Raw genomic sequence first — 24,878 nt, forward strand, 5'->3', positions numbered from 1 at the left:
CTGGACTGTAGGGAAATGGGTGTAGGGCTGTGGTTGGGACTCATGGACCCCGGTGGAAAGCCTTGCACATAGTAGGAGCTCAAAAAATAGTTGTTGAATGGATGAAGAAACAATTGAAATTTGGCAGCTTAAGTGTTGGGTTGGTTCAAGGATAGACAGGCAGTTTGAGACCTCTTGAGAGGGTTCTAAATGCTAGGTCAAACTGGTGGGTAAGGAGGGGCCCCACAGACCTCTTCACAGGGCTGTGCCAAGAACACCGTGATGCCCTCGAATGATGGACTGAGAAGAGGATGGAGGATTGAACCTGCTGGACCCTGGGAAGCAGGCCTGATTTGCTTCTAAGAGAGTGCTGATTCCATCCCCTTCCTTTTTGTGCCTCCCGAAAGTCCATTGGAAGACCCAAGAAGCAGCCTGGTGTGATACTCTGAGATGTGGGGAGAAAGGAGGAGAGATGCTGCAGATACTCTGCAACTCAGGCATCCCTCTGAGGTTTTCTGACCCCGTGGCCTTGTTCAGCTCCACTTCCCACCCCCAGGCAGAGCCAGGGGAGTCTGCTCAGAGCACTGCCAGGGAAGCAGGCCAGCCAAGCAGCCGGTGGAGGCGTAAAGGGATGGAAGGCAGATTACATGTCACTTCATATTAGCCACACCGGCAACTTTCCCAAACCACCCAGAGAGGGGCGAGTTAATTACAAACCTGAAGATAAGCCAAAAGCAAGATAACACTGAAATAAAAGGCAATTTTATCTCCTTTCCAGTCATGAGTGGATTGGAATGCCTTACAGGGGGTCTGATTTGCTTACCTGTGAGGTACATCTCCTCCCCTTCAGTGAACATCTGGTGGCAGCGTACACATCTGGCACATGTTGGGTGGTAGTGCTTCCCTCCTGCCTATGGAAATAAAAAGGAGAAATAGGAGACAACAGACCTGGGGCTGTTGTCGTGGGGGTGGGGGGGGCGCATGTTGGGTTTGAACATTTCCTGGGTGTGTTAGTTTTGCTGGCATCTTCGTGGCCCTGAGGTTGGATGGGAGTCTACACAGGAGAGTCCAGAACTATCTAAAAGTCTGTCTAGGAAGCTCAGTAATTACACTGCATGGGTCCCTGATGGCAGTTTGGGGGATTTCTCCGGACACCCACACTTCTGTTCTTGCAGTAGAAGGGCCACCAGTACCACCTCATTTCCAGATGAGGAACCAGGCTTGTTTTGAGGACATCCCAGCATGTCCCCGAGGATGGGGCCCTCACCACTGATAGAGCAGCAGATGCTTTTATAGGGTACGTGGGCGCAGGAGGTAATAACATTGGATCAGTGGGGGAAAAAATGTTCTCCTTTTCAATCCTCTATCAATTCTTCTGATTTATTTTCAATGAGAAAGTGCCAGTTTGGTGCAGTATGCCTTTAACATCTATCCCAAACTTACTAACCTACCTTTTTAAGAATAAGAGCAGGAGCCTCCACAAGCAGTAAAATCTAGCTAGAACTATACTTATTTTTTGGTTATGAGCAATAGCGCAAGTGATCCTGGCTTTCCTGTTATCTATATATATAAAAGCCTAAGCGACCATTATGACCAAATGACCAAACGACCTGTCAACTAGTTGCTATGATGTGCACTGACCACCAGGGGGCAGACTCTCAATGCAGGAGCTGCCCCCTGGTGGTCAGTGTGCTCCCACAGCCACCCTCCTACAGTGGACCAACCTCCTGTGGTTCCCCTGCTCCCCGCAACTGGGCGAGACTGCCCTGATCGGCCCGGATCGCCGGCCAGGCTGAGGGACCCCATCCGTGCACGAATTCGTGCACCGGACCTCTAGTTATATATACTTTCTTATATGTAAGCAAGCCAACTTAAAGACAATTTAAAGTATTAGTTAAGAAAGAGTACACGAGGTTCACAGACATGGCAAATATTGTGAGAGTGGCAATGGAAGGACAGACTCTTAGTACACAGGAGACAAACAAAGGGATCCATAAAACCAGAACCTGTTGTCAAGCCTCTGATCCCCAGGCCACTCCTGTGATTGTTGTATCTCGGTGCCTCCACCCCTATCTCCAGCTCACCCCAGTCTGGTGAGCCCCCTTCCCTACTCCCACTTTCCTTCCCTATCATTATTTTAAGGAAAAATGAAAATGACTTGCAGCTGCAAATTTTTTGAGCTTCAGAGAAGGTCTGACTCAGGTCTCCCTGAAGCCAGGAGCAATGCTGGAGCTGGACTCCTGAGGGCTCGTCACCAGCCCCTCACTCTCCTCCACGCTGACCACTCTGGTACTATAATCCCAGCCAAGAGGACTTGGTGTGCGGAGCCCTTCAGTGGCAACTCCGGGATTCCCACATGGGAGGAGCTTGGTGCACTGGTTGGGCTAGAACAGCCTTGGGCAAACTACGGCCCGCGGCCGGATCCGGCTGTTCTATCCGGTTCTCTTGCTCTCCCCCCTGCTCCTTTACTTTGAATTTATATTAGTTCACACAAACACTCCATCCATGCTTTTGTTCCAGCCCTCCGGTCCAGTTTAAGAACCCATTGTGGCCCTCGAGTCAAAAAGTTTGTTCACCCCTGGGCTAGAAGGTGGGGCTTATTTTGAAGGTGCATTTTGCATGTTAGGGCAAAGTTTTTTGGGGGATATGTCTGGAGGAAGTTGATGGATATTGGGAGGGGTTGTTAAAGCACCTCCCTAATCCCCAAGCCATCACTTGGTCTGATGCTAACAAGTTCCATCCAATTCAAAAATTATCATTGTGTAACACTGAAGGCCCGTTTCCAAATAATTTATTTTGGGTGCTCGGTATAGGCTTGCTTATTCCAGAAATACTTGATTTAGTCTAAAAACTTAGCAAAAATGTGAAAAGGACAGATTTTTTTAAAAAGGAAAATAAAACAACCCCGTCACTATTCCTTGTTTTACTCTGCATTGTTTGCGTGGTTCTCACCAATGATAAAATGTCCTTATTGTCATCAAAGCAGTTCAAACTCTGGAAGAAGCTTGCTGTTTTCCCAAGCTGAGATGTCATGGCACTGATTCCCCCACACCATGGCAGGGATAATTGGTTTAATTAGTAGCCTCTTCCAACTTTGTGTCTCTTTTTTATTTGAATTATAGACCTGTTTTTCCAGGGTGGCAATAGCATGTTGGCAAAACGAAAGCTTGGCATCTTCCTAAATGTCATGCCCCACCACACAGCCTCAGCCGAAAGAGGCTACATGCCCGCTTCAGCACCCTGGCCATGGATGGCGTGGAAAATAACTTGAGGGAGGGAAGAAAAAAGGGAGGGAGGCTGCCAGAGCAGCTGGCACCAGCATAAGGGAAACCAAGTCAGTGAGATAAGATGAGATATTCTGTTTGGTAACAAAGTGAAGTCATGAAAATAGTGAATAAATATGGTGAAGATCTATTACCTGAAAAAGGGGGCCATATTGGAGAGCACCACACACAAGGGTAGGAAAAGCACATGGGCAATAGGTTGTGGTTCTCCTTGGCCAGGACACGGACTAGGAAGGAAGGAGTATGGCTGGTGCTCAGCATACTCAGCTCTGTCACTGAGGAAAGGATTGTGGGGTGGCCTGGGGAGGGGATGGGAAGGGGAAACGGAATCTAATTAAGTGCCTATTGTGTACCTGGCAATGTGCTGAGCCCTGTAGTGGGCAACTGTTGTTTTTGCCTGGCCAACATCCTTCCTCCTTCTTCCAGAAATAGCATCAAGTCTTTCCTGGGTGGGACTTCCCATTCCCCACGTCAGTCCATGTGGTTAAGTTAAGTAGGGCTGACACCACCAATAAGTGTATTCCAGCTCTGGTCCAGATACTGGTTCAGAGATGAGCCCGAGATTGTCTAGTGAGAGGCTGTCCCAGGATATTTGTTGAGTTATCAGAAAAGAGAAATTCTCCTTCCATTGGGAATGCTGGGTGATAGGACGAATAAGCTTGGAGTCACTGGGGTCCAATTTCCCCATCCTGAAGGAGAGCCTTCCTGAGAATAAAGTCAACAGAAGAAAGTGGAACCAAGATGGCGAGGTATTCCAGATGCATTTGTTTGAGCACTTGATCCAGTTGTGCCTGAAGCCAGAACTACTCCCGGGCTCTTTATTATTAGTGTGAAATAATGGAAAAATATATGTTTCCTTTAGGAGTGAAATAACAGTAGTATTCTCCATTGGTAGATAAAGACTCTAAGACTCAGGGAAAGTGACTTGCTTAAGGTTTCATGGCTAGATGTGGTAAAATTGGGATCCAAGTCTGTTTTACTCCAGCCATGTATTTTTCATGACATAACCTTACTTCAGAAACCCCTGAGTGCTGAGAGCTGTGGGCAGCAGTGTGGGATAAAGGGGCCTGGCTCTCTCTCTGCCAGAAATATTGTGTGTGACCTTGGAAAAGCATCACATGTGTTGGGGCTCACTATTCTCATCTGTAAAGTGAGGAGGGTGAACTAGTTGACTCCTAAAAGTGTCTTCCAGCTCTAAGAAAAAAATCAATATGTCCAAGATGCTAATGGAGCCTTGTACGAATGGAATCAATTGAAATGCAGTCACAACAGCTTCCCTAGGAAAGGAGGCTCCCAGGACGCGAAAAGAGAGTAACAGGCAGGGAAAGTCAGCCACCACTGGCAATTTCAGAGCAGCCTGGAAAGGCTGGGACAGTTCCCATTTGCAGCCCTGCGTGTAATCCAAGTTCTTTCCCTTCTTGAAGGAAAAGTCTGCTTTTATGATCTCCCATCCCACCGACCTTTTATCCCACTACACTCTGGATGCTCCTCCCATACAATCCTGCAAATCCAGCAAATGGCTCCCTGCAGGTGACTTGCTCCACACTCCAGTCTTTTCTCAGCCCTTAACTGCCCTGCAGAATCTGACCACCACTTTGACTGACCTCGCCATCTTTCTGAAGGTCTGGCCTCTCACTGCCCCTCCCCTGTTCACCACCTCCCCGGACTGCTCTTCCTCTTTCTCTGATAACTCCTCAGCCTCCACCTGCCACCTGTAAGCTGCTAACCCCCAAGGTTGCCTTCAGTGCGCGCTCTCTACCTCTCACTTTCTCAAATCCCGACGACTCCCATGGTGCTATTATTCAAATCCTAGCACTTTTTAGGTCCCTCCAGGACCGACCGTTGTCTCTGGGCTCTGATCCACATTTGACTGCCCTCTTGAAACCACCCTGGAATTTCAGTGACAACCTGTCCCAGAGGAACTCACTGTGTGTCTGCCCAGCTCTGCAGAAGGCAACACCAGCCTTCCTCTCACCCAGGCTTGACACTTTGGTTCAACTATTGGCCGCTTCTCTTTCAGTCTTCGTGTCCACTAGTTGCCTCACAGTTGCAAAACTATTGGAATTCCACTTCCATGATCTCGGAGACAGGGTGGTTGCTGTTCCCACAGCCACTGTACCTCCTGAGTCCTTCCTGTGGGGTCATGGCCTCCTCGCTGGTCTCCCACTTCCAGTTTCTTTCCTTCAAATCTGGCCCATGTACATCCGGCTATCCTCTCTAAGGTGCGGCTCTAAGCAGGTCACTTCTGCTAGGTCCTTCCACAAGCCCCCGCTGCCCAGTGAATTACATACAAACTCTTCACCCTGGTAATCAGGCCCTTGGAAACCTGGGCCTAATACCCTCCCTGCCTGTGCTCCTGTTTTAGGCCCTATCTTCCACATTGCACGCCTATGCTCCCTGGAAATGCTTAATAGTTTATCAACTCTGCACTTGCTTAGCGTATTCTCTCTGACTCCCTACAATTTCTTAAAAAAATCTTTCTGGGTCCGTTCTCCTGCTGAGCCTAGATGTAGCTGCAGAATCCTTCTTAACATAGTGCTGACTCCAGAGAACCACAACCAACTGACCAGATTTGTTAGAATGAGTGATTCTGCTCCAGCCATCCTCAGCCACTGTCAGATAGGAAAACAGGGGTCTAGAAAGGCAAAGATACTCGCCTCCAATCTGAGCATGAGTTAGCAGTTGAGTGAATATTAGAACCCAATTGTTCCTGCTCTTAGGCTATTGTTTTTCCTTCACACCAAACTCTTTCCTGTTCCTAATATTTCAAGGTAGGGGGTCCCAAAGCTATGATGGTTTTCTGGGCTCACAGGTGTGGGGAGGAAGGCCAGGAAGGCAAGTGGATGGAGGCTCAGGCAGGGGCTCAGCAAGGGTGCTGCAGGTTGTCTCTCACTGGCAGAGCAAGCTGTGCACTGGAGGCGGAGGAAAGCTGTTGCCATGGTGATGGACCAGCCAGAGAAGGGCTTAGGGAGCAGGCTGCTAGACAAGCTGGTTCTTAAATCAGCACATTTACCAAATGCTTAAAAAATAAAAAAACAGTTTCCATTCTTTAGTAGGGTTGGGAAAGAAATCATAATTGTTACTCACTAGCAATCTACCTGGGTCTGTTAGGTTACTGATATTCCCATCACAGCATTTTTGAACCAGAAATAATTTTGTTCAGCTTCTCATTTTGAGGGTACCCAGAGAGGCAAGGTTATCTGCTCAAGGTCAATTAGTAAGCTAAGCTGTAGCAGAGGAAGTGGGGGAGGGGAAGGCTGTGGAAGAAGGGCGTAGGGTGACTTCTCTATCTTCAGTGATGACTTTTGGGAGTCACAGGCCTTCCTGCTTAAACATCTTCACAGTTACCTGTACCCACTCACCTCCAAGACCCTGCCGCTGATGTATCGGTCACAGGTCTCGCACTTAATGCCAAACTGGGAGTGGTAGTCAGATTCGCAGTACGGAACGCCATCCCTGCAAGAGGAAATCCACACAGGAAGAGGAAGTTGGAGGTTCTGTGGTGGGGGGTGAGGGGGGATGGGATGGTGGTGGTGGTGTCTGTGGAAGTTCCAGGACCTGCAGTTGATGGGGACTGGGCCAAGATTAGGAGCACTGGGGGAGCTCATTGAAAATCCAAACTCCCCAGACACCCCTCAGATCTATGGACTCAGAGAACCCCTGGGGGCCTGGGAATCTGTGTCTTGACAAACTCCCTAAGCATGTCTGGGAACCACTGGTCTGCTGCTGGTCCGGTGTTCCTTTTTCACTCCCCTTCTTCCCCCTCCCCACACATTCTCCAGTCCCATGCTCTGAAGACCCTTTACCCCAAAGGGCTCTTTTAAAAAATATTTAAACTTTATTAGGAGTTATTGTATTGAGCATAGATAATATTTGCCCTTGGCACATTACAAAGGCATAAAGGGAAAAGTCTTTACCCTCCTACCAGCCCCTCCCAGTTTCTCTTCCAGGAAAACCAGGAGGTAATCAATCTGATCAATTTTTTGTGTATCCTTAAGGGCTCCTCTTCTAATTAAAAATTTCACCTGTGGTGAAAGAGTCTCCTGACGGTGCTCCTGGATAACCAGATACCAGGAACCTATCCCGACTACCTCCTCTGTGCTCCATTCTTGCCCAGTGCTTATAACTTACCAAGCAGTAATAAGATAGTTGTTAATTATTCTTATACTACCCCCTACTACTAATAGCCAATGACATTTATTGCTTGTTGTGCGGCAGGGCCTTTGATGGTGTTTTACATAGATTATTCCATTTAATCCTTAAGGCAGACATATGAAGTCGGAACTGTGTGGATGAGAAAAGCCAACTTGTTGGGCCTAGAGTTAGATTTATACCCAGTCAGTCTGGTTTCTCACCCAGATTTTCGTGAGGATTGAAGGACGTGTGCCGGCCTCTAGTGAGCACCTGGCAAGTGGCAGACAGAGGAACCCCCGTGATTGATGAGAAGGGTATTCAAGGAGGATATGTGGGGCTCAGCTATCAAGGATCAATTGGAGACAGTTGGGAACTTCAGAGCGTTTAGTTCAGTTCTGGGCCCTGCGTAGCTCTAAGGACTGGATCTGGTGACATCTCACTGAGTGCTGATGTTGTTTGTGAGAAGAGAGGAACATTTCCCCCACTTTTGGGTGTGACAGAACTGGCTCACACACAGAAGGACTAAGGGACAGGCATGTCATTGTTTCATCTCCAAGTTGTTGCCATGCTGGGATTGCTGGGAGCCCACCCTGGGCAGCAGGGCAGTCACTGTTTTCCTGAAGGAGAGGCAGCAGTGAGGACCGATGCCCAGCAAAGTCTGGAGGTGAGACTGTTGTCTGTGGGTCCATGAGACAAGCCCCCCTCCCTCTACGGGTGTGGGAGGGTGACTCAGCAGGGGATAAAGTCATTTGTCAGGACGTAGGGACAACGAGCCAGCAAAATTTGGGTATAAATGCTAACACCACTGCATTTGGACCCATGGGTTGGTAAGGCCTTGGGGAATTTAAAATATATATGATTAAAAAGAGAAGAGAGCCCTAGTTGGTTTGGCTCAGTGGATAGAGCGTCAGCCTGCGTACTGAAAGGTCCCAGGTTTGATTCTGGTAAAGGGCACCTGCCTGGGTTGCGGGCTTGATCCCCAGTAGGGGGCGTGCAGGAAGCAGCTGATCAATGATTCTCATCATTGATATTTCTATCTTTCTCTCCCTCTCCCTTCCTCCCTGAAATCAATAAAAATATATATTTTTTAAAAAAGAAGCAAAAGTAAAATTAATACTAGCTAGGTACTTATTAGGTACGAAGCACAGATCTCTGAGCCTTTACACAACACAACCCTATGAGGTAGGTCAATTTCTTATCCCCATTTTTATAAAAGGAAACTTAAACTCAAAGAAATGAAGTGTCTTGCCAAGGTCATGTGGGCTGGGTTTCTAACCTAGGCATCAATGCCAGAGCCAGTGCCTCTGAGCACCTGCCATTCTGCTGCCAGACAGAGGAAGAGCCCAGAGCCAGGCTGCAGAGGCCCAAGGTGTGGTGGGCAGTCTAGGGTGGGCCTCCTTGAGAGGAGCTCTGAGCAAACCCTTACTCCCCAGAGAACTCTGACTTAGGCTCCCAGACTCACTAAGGGCACTCCTTCTTTGGCAAGCACAGAGGAGAATGCTAAGTCCCACAAACATGGCACTCAGTATGGTCTCAGTGATGCGAACTCAGTTCGCCTCTGCAGCCTTGGACCCTGCTGCACCTGTGCACACGTCGGAGCTCCAGGCAACAGACGGATGTGCCCCACACCTCCCTACCCTTGCCCAGGGTGGGCATTCTGCCTAGAAGCTTTCCTTCATTGTATTTTCAAATTTCATCCCTTTCTAAGGTTCAGCTCAAATACCACCATCTTTCATGAAGCTCTCACAGATTCCAGATTCCACTTCCTGCTGGTTAGAAGAGATCCCTCCTCTCCCCAAATATTCCAAGCCCTCGCTTGGGCCTCTGACACAGACCAGTGCTGCCTGGCCAGCATCTGTCTCCCCTTTTGCCAGTATCAGTGCCTCATCACACCTCCCCATTGCAGTTACTGTGGGCCACAGAGGGCCGCTCTCTGTCTCTAGGGGTCACATCCTCCTGGCCAGTGATTGGTCAGAAATGGGCATGAGACCCAAGGGTGGCCAAATCAGAGCAGCCATGGGATTTTTACTGGAGTTCTTGGGAAAGAGGCCTCGCTCTCTGCTGTGCTAAGCTGACAGAAAGAAAGCTTAGAGTTGCTGATGCTCATCTTACCACTTGGGGAGGGTGTACTTGAGAATGAATTCAATACAGTGTAAAGCAGAGGGGAGAGGGAGATAGAGATAGAGATAGAGATAGAGATAGAGATAGAGATAGAGATAGAGATAGAGATAGATAGATAAAGAGAGAGAGAGAGAGAGAGAGAGAGAGAGAGAGAGAGACTTCTAAAGTGCTAGACATCTCAGTAAGCCCCTGGATTCACCACGCTGGAAGCTAGTATGCCTCTGGCCTTCCTGTTCCTATGAGTCAGTGAACTTCCATTTTTTGCTTTTAAGTGAGCTTGAGTTTGGTTTTCTGTCACTTATGATAAAAACAGGTTTTAAGGAATAAAACTTCTCCTGAGCTCCCTATCACATATTCCCTGGGGTTATAATTCTTTATGTATATAGCTTCTCTCCCTTATTAGGCTATAACTTTCCTGACAGCAGAAACTATGTATGCTGTACTTTACATGCTCACTAGGTCCCAGTGTCGGGCCAGAGAGTGGTACTAGGACGTGTTCAGGTCACAAAGTGTCAAAGCTGTGAGCGTCTGTGGCCATAATTTCTTTTAGGTACTCGAGTATAAATGTGTCACTAGGTGGCTTGTCAGGTGCTGTAGTGTGAGGCCCCTAGAAGCTGGGCCCTCTCTCCTGACGGCTTTGTGTGCCCATCAATCATCTCCTCTCATCTCAATTGAACTCATTCAACAAGTAGATTATTGACTGTGGGTTGGGCACTGTGCTGAAGGCAGCAGTGGATAAAAAGTCCCCACCCTGGTGAGGACAGACATGAAATATTACTGCTAGAGCAAGTTACTCACTCCCCTGAGCCTCAGTTTCCACAGTTTTTAAAATGGGGATAAATACCTCATGATGGTAGTTATGGGGTTTAATGGAATAATCCATATACAGCAGTTAATATGTTCCTTGTACATAATAAAAACTCAATTAATGATAGCAAGTATAACTACCATTACTGAAAAGTTAACAACATGGATAAGTATATAATGGCAAATGGTGTTAGCCTGGGTGAAGGAAACAAACAGGGCACTATGAGGGCCAGTAGGGGAGGACCAGGGGTGGTAAGAGATGGTATGAGGACAGGGTGGCACCTGTGACCAGAGGGAAGGGAAGGAGCATGTGAAGAAGGGAGAAGAGTATCTCAGGCAAAGGAAACACAGTGGAGGCCCAAGGTGGGTGAGATGCTGTTTGAGGCTGTAATGTGGTAGAAATGAAGGGAGATGATGCAAGAGATGCAGGCCAGGGCCGATGGAAATGAAGGGAGATGATGCTAGAGATGCAGGCCAGGGCCGATGGGGCAGCCTGGTAGGATGCCCAGGCCCAGGAAGCCAGTGGGAAGGGAGAGAGACCCACTTGCTAATGTACTCCCCGGTGAGGATGACGCTGCAGGTCTGGCACTTGAAACAGCTGACGTGCCACTGCTTGTCCAGTGCCAGGAGTGACTGGCCATGCTTGATCTCCTCCTTGCATCCGGCACAGTCTGCAAACACAAGAGGACGTTGCTGAGGAAAGCATCCCGGGCCCCTTGAGCACTGCCATCATCTCAGCCCAGGCCAAGGACACCTCTGTGAACACGTTTTCCCACAACAGCTCCCATCCTGGCCCTGGCACCGTCCAGAGCTCCACTCGGGGAGAGAAAAGGCCACTGGAGCCCTGGCTTCTCGACACTAGTGTGAGCAAGAAAGAAAGACTTCCCAGGGTTCCTCCAGAAAGTTTCTGCTTGTCGTCCTGACCACAGTTCATCCAGAGCGGACCCTGTGCTGCTTCTGGCCTGCTCTCAGGTAGCTAGCAAGCCCATGCTACTCTCTATGACCTGGACCTGCAGCATCAGCACCACTGGGAGCGGCACACAGGCAGCAGCGAAGGCCCCACCCAGACTACTGCATTTTATCAAGATCTCGGCTCACAGTGAAGTCTGAGAGGCACTGCTCCAGGGGATAAGCTTAGAACCTATTTTTTCTCACCCTTAGGCTGTACGCTCAATGGCAATGTTTTGTGGTTAAATCTCTTCTCTCGCCTAGCACCATGCTCAGCATGAATATGAATGAGCGGGCCTTAAAGCATCCAGGCAAGGATAGCATTTACCATGCCTGGCCCCTCCCCAGTGTGCTTCTGTACCAAACGTATGCCTCCCCAAGCGGCAAGGATCACAAAGTCTAATGAGACTGTCCCAAACCAGAAAGGTGCCCTCACTCTCCATTCCTGTCACCCTGAAACGTGCACTGGGGCCACAGAATATGGGCGGCCGGGCAGCTGCCTATTGCTCAACCAATGTCTGGGGAGGGGCAGGAAATGGAGCCAGTGTCCAAGGTACTTGGGAGATGCTGGGAACTGGGGCCTAGCCAACCGGATGGCCCACTCTGGAGGAGGAAAGGGTCATGAGGCAAAGTTTACTAGAGGACAAGCCTCCCTTTTGGCTCCATAAGACAAATGCACCTCGGAGTAGTGGGGAGAAAGACACTGCACACCACGTTGGGAGAGCCTGGCTGGAGGCCCGCACATCCAGCTGGGAGCCAGTCCTGGGAGAGAAGATGATGAGTCTGCAAGTCCAGGAAGGGGGTGAGCCCCTGCAAGCTGTGGGAGGTCGGGGCCCTGATGAAGTGTTGTAGGAGGCGGTTCCCATAGTACCCGCCTCACGGCTATCAGCATCTTTCTAACATCACTTAGCACAGGCTAGGGGCAGGAACATTTCTGATTGCAAGATGCTTGAAGACACAGGCTTTCAGATGGGGTCTGGGAAAATATCCTGGGGTTTATTTTTTTTCCTTCTTGTTCTCCTGGGATAAACTATCCCCAAACCCCCATTACAGTAACCCCATGTTTAGAACGTAATAGTTTAGAGAGGCTAGGCACCCCCTCCCCTTTTACAGACAGACAGGAGTCTGAAGTGATTTGCCCATGCTTGGCATAGAAGAACCTGAAGGTCCAGGTGTCTGGTCTAGCTTTCTAGGCCACAAAGACTGCACCTGTGTCTCCAGGAGGGTAAAAAATTCCAGAGGGGCTCAGAGATCACAGAGCATTTGGTTCCAGTTTCACCCAATACAGGAATCTACAGCATTCTTGACAGTTGGGCACCATTCTCTGCTTAACCACCTCTAGGGGTGGGCAGCTCACCCCTTTTGAGGAAGTCGACTTTCCTTTGGACAAGCAAGATGGTCAGTACTGCCTTCTTTATATGGAGCCAAGACCCAACTCCTGTGACAGCCCTATTTTATGAAACCAGGAATAATCTACCTCTCTCCCCATATGACACTGCCTTCAAATATTTAAAGGCAACTACAGTTTTTGTCTTATTCTTCATTTCTTACACTTCACTTTTTCTTGCTTGAAATGGTCACCCACTGGTCAAATTCACTTGTGGATTCCATGGACCCAGGCATGTTATTGGCCAACAACACAATTCTCTACCTCTCCAGTAAGCTTATTTGAAGAGCTGCATTCTTTCATGGACACTTTCTAGTAATGAGTCCCATCTCTCTAAGTTGTAGTGATCTACCTGGGATGAACTGAGCACCTTGTGTTAAAATTTAGGAGGTGGTAGTATAGTGGTTAGAGGTTGGGTTGAGAGTTTAGAGTGAGGAGTAAGAGGCTGGTGGAGGGGAGAATCCCAGCTCTCCCACTTAATAGTTGTGTGACTGCTAGGCCCCAGCTTCTTCATCTCAATATTTTCCTTATAACTTTGGTGTGAAGATGAACTGAAACCAGGCCTATGAGGACTTAGCACAATGCTTAGCACCTATGTGCCCAATATGTGATTGCTGATTATTATTTCACATTCTCATGTTTTTAACCTATATTCTCTGCATTCTCCAATCTCTGATCTGAGGCCAGAAGCAATATCCCTATTGTAGGGAAGGCCTATTGACCCTGAGAACTCTAGGATACCTTTTCCACGTGGTTTTTATTTTCATGTTAAACTGCTGGTCCTCCATTGTTCTGGCTTCATATTTATCAGAACGGTTTTTGCCTTTCTCCTTTCATTCAGGCACCCAATCCAGGAGCCCACAAGTCTCATTTCGTAACCACACCCTGTTCCTAGTTGGTTTCTGCAAGCCAGCTGTCCACTGCTCATATGTTCCTCTCTATTCCAAAATTACAACCTTCAGCTGGCAGAAGGTATGATGCCTCCACCTGTTCCTCCCAGATTCCTCAGTTTATTGAGGTTTCAAAAGACCCCCAGATAGCCATTTTTTTAACTGCTCCATTCATTTCACTTAGATCAGCAAAAATGAGTGGGTTTTGTGAGTCATAGCAAGCTCCCCACCTTGTTTTAGGTAACTAATCCAGGCACAGACCCCCTTCCTAATTAGCAAATCATGTCTAGGCTCCAGGGCCAGACTCACATCTCTGGGCTCACATCCCAGTTCCATTACTTACTATCTGTGTGATTTTGGGCAAGTTATTTATGCTCTTTGAGTCTCATTTTTGTCATCAATTACTCTTATCTCCCTCACAGAGTTGTAATGATTAAATGAAATATTATATATAGAAACCTTAGTGTAGCCTAGCTGGTGTGGCTCAGTGGTTGAGCATCGATGGTGAACCAGGAGGTCACGGGTTTGATTCCTGGTCAGGGCACATACCAGGGTTGCGGGCCCGATCCCCAGTAGGGGACGTGCAGGAGGCAGTCGATCAATGATTCTCTCTCATCATTGGTGTTTCTATCTTTCTTCCCTTCTCCCTTTCTCTCTCTGAAATCAATAAAAACATTAAAAAAATAAAGAAATCTTAGTGTATTGCTGGACAATAGTAACAATCAATGTTAGCAGTGGTGATGGATGGTGGTGGTGATGGTGTTGATAGTTATAGTGGTGATGATTGTGGTAGATAATGATGGCTGTGATGGTGATGGTGGGGGTGAAGGTGATGGTGGTAGTGATGGTGTTGGTAGTTATGGTGGTGATGGTTGTGCTGGTGATGTGGTGATGATGGTAATGCCACTACTGCTGCTGATTCCTGTCAGTGAATTCTGTGAGGGAACATTGCTTCTTCCTTTGGAAAGTTACATGATTTTTTTTCCTCTTAACAGTTCCTGAGTATCCTTCTTGACCTATTTTGATTAGATATAACTCCTGCTTTTCCAGAAAGTCTTTATTCACCCTCCAGATAAAACTCACATTCCTTTAGATAAAAAAGACACCACATTTTTTTCTCCTTTTTCTTTTTCCATGATACCTTCCTCATCTTAGCGCTCTCTAGAATTTGGTTTTGGTTCCCTCTTTCTTTGGGAACTCAGCAGAACTTCCAACATTCCCTCTAGTCATTTGCAGCAGTGACAGGGACGACCTTCGGGCAGAAAACATTTTTATGACACGTGTTCTGTCGATGCACAGATTGATGTCTTTGTAAGTAATAAGATGAGCCATAGTCCTGGGTATTCCCCCCGGAGTTCTGCCCATATGCTCACTTGCTTCCCATTATCCATTCTTCCTCTACCTCCTGATCTGCAGAATTATGGTGGAGACATTGAGTAGCCTCTCCTTGAGGACGCATTCACATGCAAGAATCCCACACTCAGCTGAGGAGCCTCCCACCTGTCCGAGATCCGATGCACGCAGTAACACACAACACAAGCTGAGAGAAATAACGATAGATTCAGGAATCTTCTTCTCCATTCACCTTTGACGTGCTTTCTAGATTAAACCTCCAAGTGGACAACATACTTCGCATTATATTAGAGAGCACTTTACGCACTATGATGCATGTTAGTCTGATTCCTGTACATTAATACATTTGCATTCTACAAAGCTGGGTAAACTAAGCACCAGGGAGGCTACATAACTGCTTTGCATCACGCAGAAGGCTGGCAGGAGGCATTTGATCAATGACTCCCAGCTCCCTTCTCTCTACTGCCTCACAAGTGGTTCCACTGGCCTCCAGGTGCTTCAGCAGCATCAGTCACAGGGTCATGGTCCTGCATCCCAGCATCTTGGCCTTGCTGCTATTCTGCATGATGCTTTCAAAGAGTTATGAAAGATCACAGTGTGTGCACTCAGCCACCTTGAGATGGTAGAAACCTGCTCAGAGCAGCAAACTGTTCTTGGGAAGGGCTGTTCATCCTACAAACAGATCCAATTTGACTGAAAGGAAGGAAAGGTGAGGGAGGGAGCCTTCCCATGGTCTTTCTCTCCAGCTCACTACCTTGGGAGGACTCTAATGGAGCCCCTGGGAGCCGACCCTGCTGACTCGGTGTTGTGTGCTAACCCACCTCAGCAGGATGTAGCCCTAGCATGCTGACTCTGCTGCTGCCATGGTTGACAGACCCCCGCACCAGCACAGTGATGCAGCACAGGAAGCTAATGGGTTTTCATTGATTCTGCCGACAAGGCCAGTGAGTGTCACGTAGCATGAAGGAATACTGGAGCCTGGTGTGGTTTACTGAGACCCAGGGGGCCGGGTCCCTGTGTATATGTCAGCAGCCTGACAAGGGTGTCTGGGAACAGTGAGTTAGACATCTTACTGCCAGACACACTTGAGTGGAATGGACATTCCACAAATTAGAATGACTGTTCTAAGGTATACTCTTGATCCTTAGTTCCCCTCCCCCCAATCTGTGGGTTAGTGATAAAATATGATGTTTGCTATAGCATGGCAAATGTCCTCCTCATCCCTAGATGGTGATCCTTAATCTTATAAACAGAGAATGAATCACCCAGGATGCTTATTAAGAATGAAGATTTCTAAGTTCCTTCCCATAAGTCCAAAGTGGGCCTGGAACTGTGTTTGTCCCAGTTCTGCAGTGGTACTGATGCAGCGGTGCACAGAACACATTCTAGGAGACACTAGCACAGCCCTGTGGTTCACTCCCACATGTTCTCTTTTGTAAGACATGTCTGAGAATTCCCTTTTGGTGGGGCTTGTAAAAATGGAGAACCACTGGCAGCAAAATCTTGGTCAGCTCCATTGGGGTGCCCTTGGGAGGTGGATGCAGAGGGGAGATAAGATCAGGGGCCCAGCTCATCCCAGAAAAGCCCACCCGATGGCACAGGCCATCACTGTTTATAGTCAGGCAGCTGCTCTCCCTGCATTTGTGCTTAGGGAAGCTTGTCAGTCTGGGCCACATGCCAACTGGGTCATGATTCAGAAGTCCTCCAGGGTGGGAACCTCCTGCACTTCTCTCTAGGCCTGCAGAAGCCATAAATGGAGCTGAGACAGGGGAGCCCTGGGAGACAGGGAGGTAGGTGCCCAGTGGGGAGGACTCACGGCTTGGTCCGCGGATCTTGATGGGTTTACTGCTGGTCATGGACTGGGAGCACGTCTGACACACACACTCCTTCCCGCTGAAGGTCACTTTGTCTCCAATGGGGAAAGGCTTCCTGCAAGGGGGCGAGGGAGAGAGTCAGTACCTCTTCTATGGAGGGATTCTGTGCCTACTGGTGCTCTGACAGCACACGTCCTCAGAGCTCTTTGGTAACACACACAGCTTGCATTCTAGAGCACCAGATAAATTCAAGCACCGTTCATAGGGTCAGGCTGACTAAACCACTCAGTTAGGGCCAGGGCCAGAACTGGAAGCCCACTTGGGCTAGTTACATGATTTCAACACGGGGAGAGTCATGACACTTAGTTAAGCATACATTTCTTATCAGGTGAATGAAGTGGTTAGTAACTCCTCCTCGAGTTTGTTCTTTCTGGAAGGACTGTTTGCATCCCAACCTGATTTATCCCTGCACATCTAAGAGAACTCATTAAGCTGCTGAACTTACCATCCAGGACCTTTAGAAGTCCACAAACAACCTCTTCCTCCCGCAGCTTGAGTTCTCATCTATGCAGTTTGAGTCCCGCAGCTCCAAGTTCTCAAGCTCGTACATGGCCGTCCTCCCTAACTAAGTATACACTGCATCCAGTACCCCACACTGTCCATCCCACCACCCATCTCCTCTTGCACCTGGTTTTGGACACTCGTCAATACAGACTCTGAGCATAGCCCCTTACATAGGCTGCCAGTGGCTCCACTGCCCTTGTGTTAGCAGTGTAGGATGATGGAGGGTGTCCCGGGGGCAAGAGTTGGGGAGCAGCATTTGCATAGTTAAAGCATTGACTTGTGGTAAAGGGACATGGCATTACCTTGGGGAGGTACCACATCTCTATGGTGCTTGACAAAATTTTATACTGTATGGACCCTACTGTGCTAACCTCTGGTGGGTCTGGGAATCCAGAACCCAGGGCCCAGGTTTTAAGAGATAGAGGATGAATGAATTCCACATCTTTCACACTGTCATTGGTCTCAATAAAAAAAACCCTTATCAGTAACTAACAAGTGGTTATTTTATGCAAAGGATAATCCTATATAATAAGAGAAGAATATGCTAATTATCCATTACACTGTGAGGCATAACAACTGACCGTGTAATGACCAGATCATGGATCTTCAGGAGGGTGGGGCATCGAACTACAAGCGGGCGGTGGAGAGCTACAGGAGGGGGCAGGGCAGCAAGCTATGAGGGTGGGACATGGTGGGGAGGGGGCAGGGGGAGCTACAGGAGGGCAGGGCAACGGGTGGAGAACTACAGGAGGGCAGCAGCGACCTACTGGCGCACAGATTCGTGCTCAGGGCTACTAGTTAATCTATAAACTCCTTTCCCAGTTTAAAAATGCATACACACACACACACACACACACACACACACACATACACACATATATATGTTTTACTTATAACTTAATCAGAACAGTCCATTATAACGTATTTGTGGGCAGGGTTGAGGTTTTGTTTATTTTTTATCTCCTTATGTGGTACTTGGCATACAATGGACCCTTAATGTACACTTACTAAATTAACAAGTGATTGGGATGCTGGGAGTGGGAAGGAGAGAAGGAGTGAGATTTCCTTCACCTATCAGATACCCTGAGAGGCTAGATGATTATCATTATGATAATGAAAATAATAATAATAATAAAAGCGGACACAATTATGTATCAGTCACTGAGCTAAGGTCTTTGGGTGCCTCATCTCATTGATCTTCATGAAAACCCACCGAGGTTGGAATGGTTTTGATGCCCATTTTACTGATGGAGAAGCTGAGGCTTAGGGAGTGGGGTCACTTGCCAGGATCCTGGAGGAAGGCTATACACAGATATCCCTGTAGCACAGGTAGCTGAGTGTGGGAGTGTGGCCAGATGCATGGCTTCCAAACTGAGTACTGGGGCTAAGGAACTCAGTGGTTCCTTTGGGCCCTTTGATGGGAAATGAGAGGCTGAGTGTGAGGGCTCAGGTCTTCACTATGCCTTCATTGCAGGACAAAGTAGCGTTTTACATTAGATCACATTTGACAGAAAGGGTTCAGCTGTTAAAAGGTTTGAAAACCACTTGGCTATCGGATCCTTCCACGCCTGAGATTCTAGAAACCAAAGTGTCCAGCCTAAAGCCCAGGAAGCCCCAGAACTGCCCAGGAAAGACCGTTTCTTCCCTTCCCTGGGGGCTCAGCAGAGGATCCGGCCTCCACTGGCCACCCGCTCACCTGCACAAGCTACACACGAAGCACTTGGGGTGGTAGGTGCGGCCCAGGGCGGAGATGACCTCGCCGGTGATGAAGTCCCGGCAGCTGTCGCAGCGGGTGCCATAGAGTTGCTGGTAGTCCTGGGTGCAGATGTACTCCTGGTTCTTGAAGAAGAAGCCCGACTGGGCCAGGCCGCAGCCACACACTTGAGGAAACGAGGAGGGAAAGAAGAGCAGATTGAATCCAGGGAAGGTCTGCAAGCATGAGGGTGTTGTTGGAGACAAGGCCAGTATCTGATTTGGTCATGAGTGACCAAAGAATGGTGGCACATCGGACTCATGGGTCTTTGGGGCCAGTTTTCCTTAAAGTATGGGCTGAAGACCACTCACATCAGGATCACCTGTTGGGCTTCTTAAAATGCAGATGCTTGAGCTTGAATCAGACTCCCTAGGGCTGGGCCTGGGATCTGCATTTTAACACACTCCCCAGCTGATCTGGTGCATGCTGACTGAGACCACCGATGTTATACAATCCTCTCAACAGTGAATGAAAATTTAAGGCCATGTGGCTCACACTATGCTACATGCTGATGTATCATGAATTTGATAAAGAATCATTCAGTTATAAATTTCTGGGGCACTTATAAGCATGACTCTGGGCTAGGTGTTTTAGGTATGGGGACCATGCACTCCGAATCCCAAAATGGACTCAATTTACAATGGCAGTGGGATGGATGATTTGAAGATTATAATCTGTCCTTATCATAGCCAAAAAGGGTGCATCTGTTTCCAGGCATGAATGATAAACACAATCCCCAAACTGTGAAGAGCTCATAATGTGTGTAGAGGAAGATCATACTGAACATAAATCATGATGACAGGCCATGCATAGGCTGGTGCAGGTAGAACATTCTGTGAGTGGGAGGAAAAGGGAGCACAATCAGTGGGGGAGGCTTCTTGGAGGAGGCAGCTCTTAAGTTGAACTTTGAAGAACAGAATAAGCTGAAGCATAGAGGCAGGAAGTTGCAAGTGATATTTGTGTGGAGATAGGGCTGGGGAAGGAGTGGTGTTTTCAGGGATTGGAGGGCAGTACTACATGGAAATATTGACAGGCCACTTTGGAGGAGGGCCCAGGTCTAGCTTTGTGCTATACTAAGAAGCTAGGAATGGTTTTTCCTTTAGTTTTTAAAAACATAAAGAAGTTATTTCAAAAAACATAGACATTTACAAAAGTAGAGAGAAGATGTTAATGATTCTCCATTACTGAGTTGCAAAAATGATCAATTGTCTTGGTAGCTTTTGAATAGAGAGGCAACATGATTTTATGAGGCATTTCATTAGGTTTTGGGGATGTCCTTTTGGACAACATGAAGATGTATACAACAGAGAATAGAAGAGTAGGTGGATATAATCATAGGTGTCTGAACAACTGAATCACATGTGACTCTCTTCCTCGAAAGAACTTAGAAAGGTGGGAAATGAGATTTCCTTGAGAGTGGAATTATGAAATCAACACATAATGGGCGGAGCAGAAAGAGGCAAAGTTTCTTCTAAGAGATCAAATGGCTCTCAGGGCCACCAGAACTTCAGAGTGTATTGATCCAGCTAAAGCAAGGATGGGCCCTGGCTGGTTTGGCTCAGTGGATAGAACATCGGCCTGCAGACTGAAGGTTCCCCGGTTCTATTCCAGTCAAGGGCACATGCCTAGGTTGCAGGCTCAGTCCCCACCCAGTGGGGCGTGTGCGGGGGGCATCCAATCAGTGATTCTCTCTTATCATTGATGTTTCTGTCTCTTTCTCCCTCTCCCTTCCTCTCTGAGATCAATAAAAATATATTTAAAAAATAATAAAGCAAGGATGGGCCAGCCAGAAAGGGGCTGGTCGGCAATCAGAGGCCTCTGGAGAGTCCCTTCAAACCCTCAGACCAGCTCCCTTGTTCTGAGTACATTCACCAAGCAGCTGTCTGATCATTTGACTCTCTACATAGATTGCCTTTGGGAGAGAAGTGGCTGGTTAGAGTAACATGCACTCGAACAGTGGTCAGCAAACTCATTAGTCAACAGAGCCAAATATCAACAGTACAACAATTGAAATTTCTTTTGAGAGCCAAAATTTTTAAACTTAAACTTCTTCTAACGCCACTTCTTCAAAATAGACTCGCCCAGGCTGTGGTATTTTGTGGAAGAGCCACATTCAAGGGGCCAAAGAGCAGCATGTGGCTCGCGAGCCACAGTTTGCTGACCACTGCACTAGAACAATGGGGAGTTACAGCTCTTGTTTACATTAATAAACAGGCACTCTGGTTTTCTACATTGGTTTCCTGAGGACTTTATTAGCATGAGTCAACTTTCTCAAGCGTGGCCAATAGTGGGGAAACCAATGAGACAGAGTTTCCAAGTCTGTAAGTGTGAGGACCTGGCTTGGACAGGGTGACATCACCCCAGTAAATACCATCCCATCTTTTTTTTAAAATTAATTTCTTTATTGATTAAGGTATCAAATATTTGTCCTCATCCCCCCATTGCCATCCCAAACCCCTCCCCATGCATGCCCCCACCCCCCTGTTGTCCGTGACCACTGGTTAGGCTTATATGCATGCATACAAGTCCTTTGGTTGATCTCTCCTCCTTACCCCCACCCTCCCCTACCTTCTCTCTGAGGTTTGACAGTCTGATCAATGCTTCCCTGTCTCCGGGTCTGTTTTTATTCATCAGTTTATGTTGTTCATTATTTCCCCTAGATGAGTGAGATCATGTGATACTAGAAATACACTTATAAGAACCGAAAATGAGACAAGCAATAATGGTTATGCTGAGAGGCAAATGAATCAGTCTGTAGTGAGTTTCTTTCTGGGCCAACAGTTCTTTTGAATCCCAATTTCAATGTCAAACAGTTCCTTATGTGTACATGTCAGCAATGATATTTCAGTTCTGGATGGTGGACAAATGGTGGTAATGCAGGTCCGACCCTCTCTGGTTTGGTCCTGGGCAACCTGCAGTGACGCACAGCAATACCACCCCATCTTGAATAAGGAAAGTTGTTCTGCAAAAGCAGCCAGGTTAAAATAGGAACGAATTCCAGGTGGATGCCAGAAATATTTCGCAAGTGTTTGTTCACCTTGCAGGCCAGAGGCAGGCTTACAGGGCCATGGCGAGTGAGGAGGGCAGCCCCAGATGTCACGGCACCAGGGTGCCAGTGCAGCACAGCAGGAACATAGTGGTCTGGGAGTCAGGCCCCTGGGCTTTGGTCTTGTCCTGCCACTAACTCTCTGGGTGACAATGAACTTGGCCCTCTCTTATCTGGGGCCTCAGTTTACTTATATGTAAAATGACCTGAGCTTTTCTTTGACTACCATCCTGTGAGTCCAGGGAGAAGGAGAGCTTCCTTCAGGGCTCACGATCAGCCTAAACATTTTAAACTCAGGGTGAGGTAGAGCTGGAGGCCCTGAAGCCCACCCCTGTGGAGAAGCAGGGTGAGTGGGTGGAAGTGGTGGTAAAGGTGAGAGGTGGGGAAGGGTTCTTCTTCCATCAGGCTTCATGAAAATTCATCACATCAAACAATGCCGGGCCTGGAGGGCAGGCAAGGCCAGAGTACAGGCTGTTCTGAGGTATGCAGGTGGCCGATCAATTGACTTCATGGCTGTGGAATTAGTTAGGTCATGGCTTACGACCTCATTGGAAACAGCTCCTGTTTTTTCCCTTCTTTTCTCTCTTTTGTTTCCCCTGTCAACTCCACCCCCGGAGTCACCTCTCCCAGTGGAGAAAGCCAGGAGGCCACAAGAAAATTTAGAACAATGAGTTCCTTCTTTTCCCCCAAGGAGCTAAAGGAGGAAGTTTTTGGTAGAAAGGATGCTAAGGCTGATAAGAATCTCAGGGGCTCCTGGAAGTACAGTGGGGAGCATGGGGATGGAAGGCGAGCTGGCCCACGACAGGTGTCTCTGGGGAGGCCCCACAGAGGGTCTGTAGTGCAGAACTGATGTGGAATCAGCATACCCAGGAAAGTCATTATTATTCCGGGAATCAAAAATATAAAATCTTGCCCTGGCCCATTTGGCTCAGTGGATAGAGCGTCAGCCTGTGGACTGAAGAGTCCCAGGTTCGATTCCGGTCAAGGGCACATGCCTGGGTTGTGGGCCGATCCCCAGTGTGGGGCCTGCAGGAGGCATCCAATCAGTGATTCTCTCTCATCATTGATGTTTCTATCCCTCTCTCCCTCTCCCTTCCTCTCTGAAATCAATAAAAATATATTTTAAAAAAATATATATAAAATCTTAATTTTAAAGAGAAGCAGCTCAAATGCTTTGACAATGGACAGAATTTGAAAAGTTAGAAGTGCTTTGAGAAAATTGAGAATGAATGGTCTCTGTGAATACAGAGCCTAGAAGGAGGACTTGCACACAGCCTGGGCACGTTTCAGTGGAAAATGTACTGTTTCGTGGGTCACTGCCCATGTTCCTATTCTACCACTCATATGTGACTTTGAAAAAGCCTCACCTCTCTGGAGCTCAGTTGCCTCATTTGTAAAATGAGGTGATTAGGTGGTAACTGAGGACACATCCAGATCTGAGAGTCCAGGATTCTGGCATATAATTCTGTTGATTTTCAACTTTTCAAACAAGACTGTGTTTTATGAAGTTTCAAAATCAAAGCATTAGAATGGCCCCTGAATGCTCATTACTTAAAATATTTAAATTATGAAATACATTATGCATGCAGAAAATGTATAAAATATGTATGTACATTTAAAGAAAAAAATAAAATTCACTCCTAGGTATCTGCTGCCAAGTTGACGAAATAGAGCATTACCAGCACCTTGGGAGCCTATTTGCCTCTCCCTAAAGCATCCCTTTCCCACATTATCCCAAAATGCATGTTGTTGTTCCCTTGCTTTTCTTTAGTTTCACCACCTGTGATGTATCCACAAACAATATGGGGTGGATTATGGATAGACATTTTGATACAAGTTTTATTCTCTTCTACCCAGTGCCAAAGTTGGTACAGCTGTGTCTCAGTACTGTCTCCTTCTCCACAGCCAGTTTATTTCTCATCCATCTAGACCTTGAGAGTAAGACCTTTGGAAGGGGAAATCTCAGGCCTCCTATTAGATTCCTGCTTTGGCCAGGCTCCAGGCTTCGCCTCCTGCTCTCCATGATCCACATAGCCATCAAGGTAAAAGGTCAAGGTCTCCCAGGTTTAGCATAAACCGTCAGGATTAAATCTGGCATTGGCAGTCCCAGCAGGATTTCTGCTTTTATTTTTGCTTTTCACCTTTTCCTTTCATGTCAGCACAGTAGTGTGTATTAAAAAAGTTGTAAAAGAAATTCATAGAGATTTTAGATTTTTTCAAATGAGAAGGTTATTTAGTGTAACTAATCCCTGGAAACAAAATCCTCTCATTTGTTTCATCTCTAACTAAGCAAGTTGACATTGAAAATAATACTCTTTTTTTCCTCATTAAAAAAGATTCTACTACCTCCCTGTGATAGACGTCAAAATGGCCAAATTCTTCCCTTCTCTGCATTCACACTCTAGAACTCTGACCTGCAGATCCACCCAGAAAAGGCAATGTTTATTTCTCAGTGATCTTTTTTTTTTTTTACAGATTTACTTATGTATTATTATTGTTTTCCTACTAGTTAACAAAATTATACAGGTTTCAGGTGCACAATTCTACAACACATCATCTGTACATTGTATTGTGTGTTTACCACCCCAAGTCAATTCTCTGTTCATTACCATTTAGTTCCCCCACCCCCTGCCCCAACCTTATCCACCTCCCTTTTCCCCTCCCCCCAGTATTTCTCCATAATCTTGAATCTGGGTTGGCCATTTGACTTGCTTTAGCCAATGGGACATTAAAAAGTGTGACAGAAGCTGAGGCTTGAAAAGGTCTTGCTGATTGCACTTGAATTCTGAGACCACCAT

The 24,878-nt window shown here is 47.3% G+C and overlaps 1 protein-coding gene across 6 annotated transcripts in view; it reads right to left on the bottom strand.

Moving 5' to 3' along the window:
* The window catches only part of ABLIM3 (actin binding LIM protein family member 3), a 99,069-nt gene that overhangs the window by 35,978 nt on the left and 38,213 nt on the right, over positions 1-24,878 (bottom strand). For all 6 annotated transcript variants that reach the window (XR_013960970.1, XR_013960971.1, XM_080675927.1 and 3 more), the window contains 5 exons: positions 18,978-19,161; positions 16,720-16,832; positions 10,870-10,996; positions 6,626-6,719; positions 803-890 (listed from right to left, as the gene is read on the bottom strand). Coding sequence is in view for 4 of the 6 variants with exons in the window: in XM_080675927.1 (XP_080532053.1) it covers positions 803-890; positions 6,626-6,719; positions 10,870-10,996; positions 16,720-16,832; positions 18,978-19,161 (606 nt within the window). In the remaining 2 variants the exon portion in view is untranslated. The remainder of the gene's footprint in view (positions 1-802; positions 891-6,625; positions 6,720-10,869; positions 10,997-16,719; positions 16,833-18,977; positions 19,162-24,878) is intronic.

This window comes from Plecotus auritus (genome assembly GCF_963455305.1).
Source record: "Plecotus auritus genome assembly, chromosome: 6".
NCBI lineage: Eukaryota > Metazoa > Chordata > Mammalia > Chiroptera > Vespertilionidae > Plecotus > Plecotus auritus.